At 42.0% G+C, this 11753-nt stretch overlaps 1 protein-coding gene across 1 annotated transcript in view; it reads left to right on the top strand.

Moving 5' to 3' along the window:
• The first annotated feature begins 494 nt into the window (after positions 1-494).
• The window catches only part of LOC109439550 (signal-regulatory protein beta-1-like), an 89201-nt gene continuing 77942 nt past the window's right edge, over positions 495-11753 (top strand). Inside the window, exon 1 of the mRNA XM_088789218.1 lies at positions 495-2249. Within this exon, the coding sequence (XP_088645344.1) occupies positions 1829-2249 (421 nt within the window). The 5' untranslated portion in view covers positions 495-1828. The remainder of the gene's footprint in view (positions 2250-11753) is intronic.

The following is an 11753-nucleotide window of genomic DNA, read 5'->3' as shown; positions in this document are numbered from 1 at the left end:
GTGCTGGGAGAATTGGAAAGCCACGTGCAAAAGAATGAAACTAGACTGCTGTCTGTCACTGTGTACCAAAATTAACTCAAAATGGATCAAAACCTAAATGTAAGACCTGAAACAATAAACTGCATTAAAAAAAAAAAGCTGGTACTAAACTTATGGACCTAGGGTTCCTAGAGGATCCTGGGTTCCTTGGGTTCAAAGAGGATTTTAGAAATTTTATTTCAAAGGCAAGGGAAGTAAAAGCTAGAATAAATGAATGGAATTATATCAAACTAAAAAGCTTCTGCCCAGCAAAAGAAACCATTGACAAAATAAAGCGATAGAACTTTATTTCAGTTTTATGACTTTCAGTTATCAATTTCACAGGGTTTATTTCACCCATAATGGTCTCATGTACCCTAATAGACCTATCTTTAACATTTTTCATTTTAACACTTGATGGAATTTTAAAAAATTATTTTTACTCTTATCAGTGGGTTTTGACTACAATTTAGGTTTCTAATTGAGTTTTGATCATCAGTCTTATAACCAACAACTTTATACAACTCTTGCTAGTGCTAATAGTACGGACACTTTTTATTTGCTACAGGTAAAACATTAGTTATCTAGAATTGGTTTCTGCCTTTATTAAAGTAACGTAAGCCCATGGTTAAAGAGTCAAATGTTTCTGCATATCAAAACTGGAGTCTTTCTAACCTCCCACCATTTTCCACCTCCTAGAGGCAACCATTTTCAACTCCGTTAACTGATTATTTCAGGTTTTACTGCCATATCTCTTGTATAGCATTCTTGGTTTCTCACTCTTAGGCATTATCACTGACTTCCCACAATGGAAGATGGGGATAGACTGTTCTGATGCTCCTGACCTCATGCCACACACGCACACTTTCTCTTCTTCACCACCCTAATATAATTATAGCATAATTTCAGATAACTGAATAGTCAGTATGTACATTATAAAGACCATGAAACTGGTATTTAAAGCTGAATCTTGTAACATTCCCAGCTTTGCTCATGCTGATGTCTCATGTGTGTGTTTGTGTCACCATCACCATGACCAGGATGCAGAGCAATCCCATAACAGAAAGGTGCCCCCGTGCTAGCCTTTTATACTGACCTCATCCCCACCGTACTAAACCCCTTGTGAAAGTCAATCTGTTCTCTTTTTTTATTATTTCAAGATAAAATATATGTGGAATAATACAGTACGTGACATTTTGAGATTGTTTTTTTCACTCAACATAATGCTTTCGAGACACTTACAGTGTTGCACGTGTAAATAACTCATTCCTCGTTGTTGTTGAGTATTGCCTTATACAGACGCACCACAGGTTTGTTTAACAATTCACTTCTTATTGGATATTACGGTTGTTCCCAGTTTCTGCTGTTACAAAGAGAACTGCTATAAACACTCATGCACAGATTTATTCCTCTGAGGATATGTTTGGATATAAGGTTTATTCCTCTGAGATAAATGCCTGGGAGTCTAATGCTGGGTCACATAACTCACTTCCTCTCCTGAAAGAAATCAGGATATGATTCCTTTTGTCGGATACAAGCACTTACAGTTCTGAGTTCCAGATTACACTTGCATTTGAGCTAAGTTTTACCAGGTCCACCAATAAAGGGTTAAAATAAGGAGTCATTCCAGGGACAGACCTGGTTTCCTCCAACACTGAACCCAGGTGAACCCACTTCCTTCCTCCAGGTGAGTAGCTCTGGGTGAGGCTGGTGCAGATGACGCCAAAGGCTGGCGACATCCTAGAGTCCTGGGCTTGGGATTTTGGGACACAGCTCACAATCACGGAACCATGTTGGCCTGGGCTCCCACATGAGGCATCACCATGAAGACCTCAGATGGGGTGAAGGGCCCAGTAGAGAACAGAGGCTCCTGGCGGGGAAGAAGCAGTATTTTCTGAGGGCCTGTTCAAGTCTCTCTGAAACCACTAAGATGAGTCACTCCTCACAACGTAGCTGCCTTCACTGTCTGGTTCCATTTCACAATGTAGAAGCAGGAACTATCCAGAATCTAGAAGCAGGCCACCGTCTCACAGCCATTTCACCGCATCCTAGGCCGTTCCTCTTATATCACAGGAGGTGGGGTTTCGCTCCTCTCACAGAGCAGAGAGTCCTGGTTCTCCCAGCTCACATGTGGACACAGCTGCCTGCTCAGGCCTCCAGGATGACCGTCCCTGCCTCCGGGCCCCACCCCCCTCCTTGCCTGCTGCTGACTCTACTGCTGGGACTCACAGGTGAGTGCACCTCGGGTTATAATTTCCTCTGCCTGCCCCTGGACCACCTCCTCGCCCTGGAATTTTAGAGTCTCCAGGAAAACAGGGGTGTGTCATCGGGGCTGTCACAGAAGGCCAAGGATGGGCATTATCTGGGAGCATGAAATCAGGGGTGTGAGCATTGTCACCTAGTTATCAGATGCATAAAAACAGGTAGATGATGCTTCAAACCACAACAGCAACAGCTTCGTTTGGGTTAACTAATCTAATCCCCACAACATCCCTGTGTGATACTTATGTCTTTTATCCCCGATTTACAGATGGGGAAACTGAGGCAGAGAGAATAACTTGTCCAATGTCACCTATGTAAGGCAGTGGTTCAGCCAGGATACACATCCAGCCTGACCAGCTACAGAGTTCATTTTTGAACTATGTTATGCTGCCCAACTTCTCAGTGGAGAGGAGTGTAGAAAAATCAGTAAATGCAGATAAGCAAGTAAAAGAATTGTCACCACCCATCAGGCCACTCTCAGACACCAGAGTTCAAACTGTGCTGTGTGTACTCGTGAATTTTTCATTAAACATGCATTGGATGGTTCCTATGTATCATTGTTTTTACTGAGCATTTATTATCATATGTTTTACAACTTCATTTAATCCATAAAACAACATGCATATCACCATTCTAGGATATAGCTTAAAGATGTTTATCAATGCATGTGTTTATGGTGTGTATGTATGTGTGTAGAGAGTGTGAAGAAGAACACACACACACGCGGGATATTTGAAAAGGCTTTCCTATTGTTCTCTTCAAATCATTTTTCAGTCTATATGAAATGCACTAGGACATATGTTTAGTTCTCCCTGTTTCTCAGCCACCCTCCCTCCTTCTTGTGTGAATTTACTGCTACCCTCCCTCAGACTCTTAAGACAAGCAAGCGTCTCTCTTGGTAAAATGAGTAGAATTTGGTACATTACTATCTTGGATTCCCTCTTTCATGCTGGATGGGGGTGAGGAGGGAAATAGGGGATAAAAGATACAGGCCCTACTGTGTGTCTGATCTGTATCTGTAGTTATATCCACACCCATGGTCATGTCTATGTCTATATCTGTATCTATAGCATCTAGTGTCAGTTCAAACTTCAAGGTTCCAGGGGGTATAATGAATAATAACTTTTCAATTTCATGAAATTCACCTCGTGCAGACACGATTGGCACTGCCCGGGGCTGTCATCTCATGTGACCATTACATCCAAGGTAGATCTTCTTGTCACTCCTACCTACAGAAAAGAAAAGAAAAGCACAGAGAGTTTCAAGGTCACTCAGGGGTAAATGGTAGAGGTGTGATTTGAACTCCTGGAGTCTGATCCTACAGCTCAGGGATTAAAAAATGACCCTACTTCCAACCCACGAGATTTCTGTTGCTGCTGCAAATGGATGTGAGGAAGGGTGGGTGTGAGGAAGAGCGTTTGTGGTTTTCTGCTCCTGGGCTCTTCTGCTTCCTGAATATGCACAAGATGCTTGTTTTTCACAAAGTCATCAAGTTGGGAAACTCAGTTTCTGACATAATTTCCATAGATTTACCCATTTGAAGAAAAGCTCCAGGGTCTCAGGGAGGGGTCGCACCAGGAAATTCACACATCATACAAATACTTATTGGATACGTATTACGTGCCAGGAACTGTCATAGGAACTTGGGGTGTGTTGGTGAATAAAACAGACAAAGTAGCTGCCCTCATGGAGCCCATGTCCTACGGTGGAAATGAGAGTAAACCAAGGACATGATAAATAAGTAAATAATATAATATATTGGAAAATGATGAGTGTTAAGGAAAACATTCAAGTAGCGCTGAGTAAGAGAATTGGGGGAATCTGTAACGTGGGGTGCATTTTGAACAGAGAAGTCCAGGTGAGCAAAAGTGAGAAGGGCGGTTTGAGCCAAGAGTAAAAGAAGGTTGGGAGTGAGCCATGTGGTTACCTGGGGGAAGAGCCTCCCTGACAGTGAGCAGCATGTGCAAAGGTCCTGAGACTAGAATCTTCCTGCTGTGTTCAGGGATTTAAGCTTTTGCTCTCAGTGAAAGGTTGCCATTGCAAGATTTTTAAGAAAGACGTGGCATGAGCTGACATGAGTTTTAAATTATCCTAGTATTCAGTTGGCAACAGACTATCACAGGTCACGGAGAGAAGCAACCACAGCATTAAGAGGTCAATGCATTCCTGCAAACTACAAAAAGTGCCTTGCACCAGAACAGCAGTAAAGACAAGGAAAGGATGTAGATTTTGGATGCTGTTAAAGGGGCAGCAACAGGATTTCCTGATGCGTGGGATTTGGGTGGGAGAGCAAGACTCCAGGTGTTTGGGACCTGAGCTCCTGGAGGAATAAAGGTGGCTGAGCTGAGACATAGAGGTCTGTGGGGCAATTCAGGAATTCAGTTTTGTACATGTGAACTGTGAGATACTGATTTCCATCCAAGGAAAAATGTCAGTGAACAGTTGGACATGCAAATTCAGGGTTCAGGGGAAAGCACTGGGCTACAGATGTCAATATGAGAATTATAGATGCACAGCTGGCAGAGCTTTTGCCATGTCCTACTCCTCTCAACACTCTGATCCCTCTTCTCTTTTTCTTCGTTGTTTCCTCCACTTCTTCCTCCAAGATTCATTCATATTTCTTTCCCTTTTTGTGTCTGTCAGCAGTTCAGCTTCCTCACCCTTAATCTTCTTCTCCAGACTTAAAGCCCAAACCACTTGATGTTCTTCTCACTAAAGGACCTGCCTGTGACGGCATGTGGCCTCCTGAGAGGCACATGTAGTTACAAATAGTGCCAAGGGGTGGGTTTCAACAGCTCACACTCCGCAAAGATGAACCACACGTTTTCTTTGAGGAGAAGCTAAGAAACAGAAGATAACACAGGATTTATGTGTGGTGCCACAGCTGCTTCCTCTCTGATTTACATATTATGTTCTTTTGTTGCTGGTGCTTTTGGTGTCACATGCAAGAAATCATTGCCAAATACAGACTCAGAAGAGTTTTGCCTATCATTTTTTCTCTAAGAATTTTACAGTTTCAGCTCTTATATTTAAGTCTTTGATCCATGTAGAGTTTATTTTTGTATAAGATGTAAGATAAGCATTCGGCTTCATTCTTTTGCATGTGGCTATTCCAGTATCGTGTGTTGAAACACTGTCCTTTCCCCATTGAATGGTCTTGACATCTTTGTTGAAAAAACATTTCAACATATATATGTGAAGGTTTATTTCTAGGTTTTCTATTAGTTTGGTGCAAACTAATTGCAGTTTTGGACCCTGAAATTTATATCATTATAGCTAGTCTCAAACACATCTTTATTAATCAAAATACGAACAATTACAATCAACACATTTTTGCCAATGACAACTAAGTTTGTTTATTCCTGTAGCATAAAAACCTGTGCTTTGGGACTCAGCAAACTCTTGGAAAGCATTTTCTGCATCCTTCTTGTTGTGGAAGCATTTTCCCTTTAAAAAGTTGTTGAGATGCTTGAAGAAGTGGTAGTGGATTGGCAAGAGGTCAGGGGAATATGGAGATGAGGCAAAACTTTGTAGCCCAATTCGTTCAACTTTTGAAGCATTGGTTGTGTGATGTTTGGTCAGACATTATCATGGAGAAGAATTGGGCCCTTTCTGTTGATCTATACAGGCCGCCTGCATTGCAGTTTTCAGTGTATCTCATCGATTTGCTGAGCATACTTCTCAGATGTAATGGTTTTGCTGGGATTCAGGAAGCTTTAGTGGATCAGACCTGCAGCAGACCACCAAATAGTGACCATGACCTTTTTTTGGTGCAAGTTTGGCTTTGGGAAGTGCTTTGGAGCGTCTTCTCGGTCCAATCACTGAGCTGGTCATTGCCAGTTGTCGGTTGTCATATAAAATCCGCTTTTTGTTGCACATCACTATCCAATCAAAGAATAGTTCAATGTTGTTCGTAGAATAAAAAAAGACATCACTTCAAAAAGATGATTTTTTTGACTTTCGGTCAGCTCATGAGGCACCCACGTCCAATTTTCTTCAAATGCCGAAAGACGGTAGAAAGGTCAACGTTGAGGTTTTTGGCAAATTTTTGTGTAGTTGTAAGAGGATCAGCTTCGATGATTTCTCTCAATTGGTCGTTGTCAAATTCTGATGGCCGGCCACTACGCTCCGCATCTCTGAGGCTCTCATCTGCTTTGCAAACTTCTTGAACCACCACTGCATAGCTTCCCAAGGGGAGGAATATCAAGGTGACTGTAGCAATATTCAGCAATGAGTTATGTAGCACTTTTTCTAGGATGAGTTTGCGAACTTAATTGTTTGACCTCGTGTGTGTGTGTGTGTGTGTGTGTGTGTGTGTGTGTTATGACAATTAAGTTCAGGGACTCATCCTAGAAAACGTTCTGTACACCTTATTGCTGAATATCATTACAGTCATCTTCAAAGTACTCCCCTTGGGAAGCTATTCACTGACACCAGCGACTAGTCCACCCTCTCTTTCTTGGAACTCTCTTTCTGGAATGGCCATCAGAGCTGTCATCGTATTATCCTTGATGTCCTGTATGTCATCAGAATTCCTTCCTTTCAATATTTCCTTTATCTTCGAGTAAACAAGGAAGCCACTGGGGGCCAGATCAGGTGAGTAAAGAGAGTGTTCCAATACAGTTATTTGTTTACTGGCTAAAAAATCCCTCACAACAGTGCCATGTGAGCTGGTGCAGTGTTGTGATGTAAGAACCATGAATTTTTGGTGAAAAGTTCAGGTTGTTTTCATCTAACTTTTTCACACAGCCTAGTCAACACTTCCAAATAGTGTAATTCCACAAAGGACTCCCTGCGCAGCAGACGGCAAGACTGAGAGGCACACAACTGAAATCATCTTAAGGTGGGCAAATTGGGCGAGCGGGGGAGAAGGGAAGGGGAAAGTGCAGAGACCAGAGCCACGCGGGCACAGGAGCAGACAACAGCTTGGAGCACTGGGCTTTGTGCATTCCGGACCTACTGCAATAGCAGGAGAGGGAAGAATTCAGAAGCTAGCACTCCCCTTATGGCCCACAGTCTCGCCTGAGGGATCCGCATATAATATGGCCAAACCCAACGCTCACGGCAGAGACCTTGGAGCAAAGACTGAGGGAAGAAGGGTGAAAATGGCAGTTTCAGCCATAACTGCAGAGCAGAGGATGGAACCATAGCATGGAGCCTAGCCCCCCCTTCATCACTCTCCCAGAGCCTACCCCACCCTGACCCTCCCAGTGCTTGAAGCAGAAAGGTAGCAGTGTCAGATCAAAAGAACAGAATATTTGCAGTTCTGAGAACTGCAGCCCGCAGCCACGGACTTGAAGCCCAACTAGTTCCAGTGAAGGGAAGGGACCTCTTGGTGCAGGGCAGGCTGTGCTGATGGTCATAACCATTGCTCTGGGCCCCCTCTCACAACCCACCCCGCCCCTGTCCCCACCTATCTGGGTGGATCCCTGCAGGAGTAAACAGAGCCACTTAAATGCACAGGCTCTGAAACTGGTGCAGGAAGAGCTTTGGAACTTCAGAAGCTCTCCACATCCCCCAATTGAGGTGGTGCCTTGGGATACAGGTGACTTGTTCACAGAGGAAAAGTCCACCTTCCAGGGAATCCCCCCATTGTGTGAGAAGCCAGAACAGTGCAGAGAAAATATAATGCTACAATGTGAGAGAGAATAAAAGGCTGCAGTCAGAGAGAAAATAAAACGTTCTACCAACACCTGCCAGAAAGCAAAAGAAAGACAACTTCCTACCAACCTGTTGCAGAACCCCCTCCTCTAGATGCCTATGAAGAGAAACAATAATTCACTAATTGCCATGAATAACCACGGAAACAAGGCAGCTCAGAAAGAAAAGGAAAAGTCTCCAAAAAATGAGCTTACAGACATGGAAATATGTGACTTAAATGACAGAGAATTCAAGACTGCAGCTCTGAAAAAACTCAACGAGATGCAAGAAAACTCAGAGAGGCTGTTTAATGAACTCAGAAACACAATCAAAGAACACAATGAACATTTTACCAAAGAGATTGAAATGTTTAAAAAGAACCAAATAGAATTTCCGGAGATTAAGAACTCAGTAAAAGAAATGAAGAATGAAAAAGCCAGTTTACGTAATATAATAGAGTTGACAAGATGGAGGAAAGAATCAGTGACATTGAAGATAGAAATCTGGAAATGACACAGGTGGAAGAAGAGAGAAACTTGAGAGTTAAAAGACATGAAAGAACTCTACAAGAACTTTCTGACTCCATCAGAAAGAGCAATATAAGAATAATGGGCATACCAGAAGGAGAAGAAAGAGAGAAGGGAACAGAGAGTATATTCAAACAAATAGTTGATGAGAACTTCCCAAACTTGTGGAAAGAACTGGATCCTCAAAACCAAGAAGCAAACAGAACTCCTAATTACCTCAATCCCAACAGGCCTTCTCCAAGGCACATTGTATTGAAGCTGTCAAAAATTAACAACAAAGAAAGAATCCTCAAGGCAGCCAGGGAAAAGAAGACGGTAACCTACAAAGGAAAGCCCATTAGAATACCATCAGATTTTTCAGCAGAAGCTCTACAAGCCAGGAGGGAGTGAAATCACATATTCAAACTATTGAAAGAGAGAAACTATGAGCCAAGAATAATATAGCCAGCAATGATATCCTTTAGATATGAAGGAGGAATACAGACCTTTCCAGATATACAGAAGCAGAGGGAATTTTTTAATACACGACCTGCACTACAAGAAATACTGAAAAAGGCTATTTGCCTGAAACAAAAAACGAAAAGAATACAAAACCATGAGCAGTATTACGAACAGACAGAAGCAGGAAATGGCAACCCCTACACCAAATAGGACACAATACACTTAAACATAACATACAGGGCAAAGAAGAAAAAAAAACTGAAAAAAAGAGACAAAGGACAACTTGCTGCTGCAGCACAGAAATGAACTCACAGCTCAAATAGGGGTGATTTGTGACAATAAAAACAAAAAAGAGAGGAGAGTAAAAGTCTGAATTGGCACAAGGGAATGGAGGATGTAAGCATACTGAAGAAAATGGAATACTCTAAATACGAAACTTTCTTTTACATAAACTTAATGGTAGCCACTCAAAAAAAAAAAACAAAAAAAAAACCAGAATTGAAATATATAACATAAAAAAAGAAATATAAGGGAAAATCATAAAACACTACCACACTGAAATATTAGACAGCAGCAAAAAAGGTAAACGAACAATGGAGACACCATCCTATCAGAAAACCAGAGATAGTTTTCTAATAAGATAAGAAATTCTCATGTGTCAGTAATCACCCTAACTGTAAATGGACTGAACTCACCAATAAAAAGGCACAGAGTAGCAGATTGGATCAAAACGCTAAACCCAAACATATGCTGTCTCCAAGAGACACATCTCAGCTACAAGGACAAACATAGACTCAAAGTGAAAGTGTGGAAATTGACACTCAAAGCAAATGATAGTCAGAGAAAAGCAGATGTACTCATACTAATATAAGATGAAACAGAATTCAGGATAAAAAAGGTAACAAGAAACAAAGATGGACATTTCATAATGACAAAAGGGACTATACAACAAGAAGAAATATTGTCGTCAATATTTATGCTCCCAATCAGGGAGCACCGAATATATCAAGCAACTACTAACAGAACTAAAGGGAAAAATGGGCCAAAACACAATTATAGTAGGGGACTATAAAGTAAGGTAAGTCAGACACAAAAAGTGGAGAACCATATGATTTCACTGATATGTGGGATATAAAACTGAAAGCAACAAAAGAACAAGACAAACAAATGAAGAAACAAAGACTCATAGTCACAGACAATAGCTTAGTGGTTACCAGAGGATAAGGGACGGGGGTGGGAGATGAGGGTAAAGGGGATCAACTATATGGTGATAGAAGGAGAACTGACTCTGGGTGGTGAACGCAGCAAACGTTCTTACCGTCGCTTCCTCGGCACATACGGGAGAGGCCCCTTGTTCCTCTAGTGTGGTCGGCAAAGCGCAGTGTTGGGATCATTTGGGAGCTTTTGTTTTATAAAGAAACTGTTTCCAAGTTTTGATCAAGTTTTGCTCTTTCCTTTTAGGCCTTTGACCTAGCTGTGTTCTCTGGTGTGTGTGTCTGTATTTGTGTGTATTATAGATCGTGAGACTCTTTTGTTTTATTTCCACATGAATAAATTATCCAGCACTCAAGGACTGCACTGCCACCTTTGCCATGTGTCACATTTCCATAAATATGTGGTTCTATTTATGAGCTCTCTATTTCATTTACTTACATGTTTATCTCTCCGTCAGAACTAGCCTTATAATAATTTTGATACGTCTTTTAGGCAAAGCCACCCACCTTTTCTTATTTTCTCAAATTGTCGTGCTATTACTTGTCCAAATGCATTTTGAATGACTGTGTCAAGTTTCATGAAAAACCCTTTAAGAATTATTGTTTGATTGCATTAAATTTATATATTAATTCAGGCAAATTGATAGATTTTCAATATTGAGCTTTCCCATTCATGGAGATGATACACCTCTATTTATGTTTTCTTTATGACTTTCAATTTAGAACTTTACATGTTTTTCCCCATAATGGTTTATGCACCTCTAGTTAGAGCTGATGAAGACACTTTACAGTTTGTAGAATGTTCAACGTCTAATTACTATTTTCTGTGGGTTTTGACTACTGGTTACAATGCTAATTGATCTGATCATCACTCTTATATCCAGCAGGCTTAGGAACCCTGACTAGTGCTAACAGTACGGGCAGTCCTTATATTTGCAACTCTTACAATATGAATTATCCAGAATTTATGTTTAGTTTTATCAGAGTTACATATGCAGGTGTCTTAAAAGACAAACAGTTACACAAGTTGTACACATGAAACCTGGAGTTTCCCTAACCTCCCACTATTTTCAACCTCCAAGAGAAACCACTTTCAACTGTTTTAGCTGAATTGTTAAGATTTTATTGCCATTCCTCATATAGCATGCTTCTATCGCAGTCTTGATCTCTCACTCTTAGGCGTTACTGTGGACTTCCCACGATGGAAGATGGAGATATAGGTCCTGTTGCTCCTGACCTCACGCCGCACATGCACACTTTCTATTCCCCATCACCCAGTGTGGGGACAGAGCCCCAGAGAGTAGTTTACAGGCTCTCGGCCTCACGTGAAGGGGTACTGGCTCGGGTGGTGAATGGCCGTTGGCTGTGGCTGATTGGCCGTCGGCTGTGGCCGGTTAGCCAATTGGCCGCTGGTATAACTGCTGCAACTACGGAGGATTGCAGAGGAGCCGAGCAGAGCCGAGCAGAGCCGAAGAGAGCAGAACAGGAGAGCCGACAGAGAGGAACAGAGGAGAGAGTGGAGAAGAGTCGTCGGTAGGTCGGTTGGCGGAAAAGTGGACGGCAGGTCGGCGTCCGGTGGGCCCAGCCTCCAGTGAGACCATGGTGGTATGGCTCCCCTACCTATGGCTCCGTGGGTGTTCCTTGTTGGCCT

This window comes from Rhinolophus sinicus, chromosome 13 (assembly GCF_057876585.1).
Source record: "Rhinolophus sinicus isolate RSI-liver-muscle chromosome 13, RSI-T2T, whole genome shotgun sequence".
Taxonomy (NCBI): Eukaryota; Metazoa; Chordata; class Mammalia; order Chiroptera; family Rhinolophidae; genus Rhinolophus; species Rhinolophus sinicus.
This window is presented reverse-complemented; position numbering and strand designations above follow the sequence as displayed.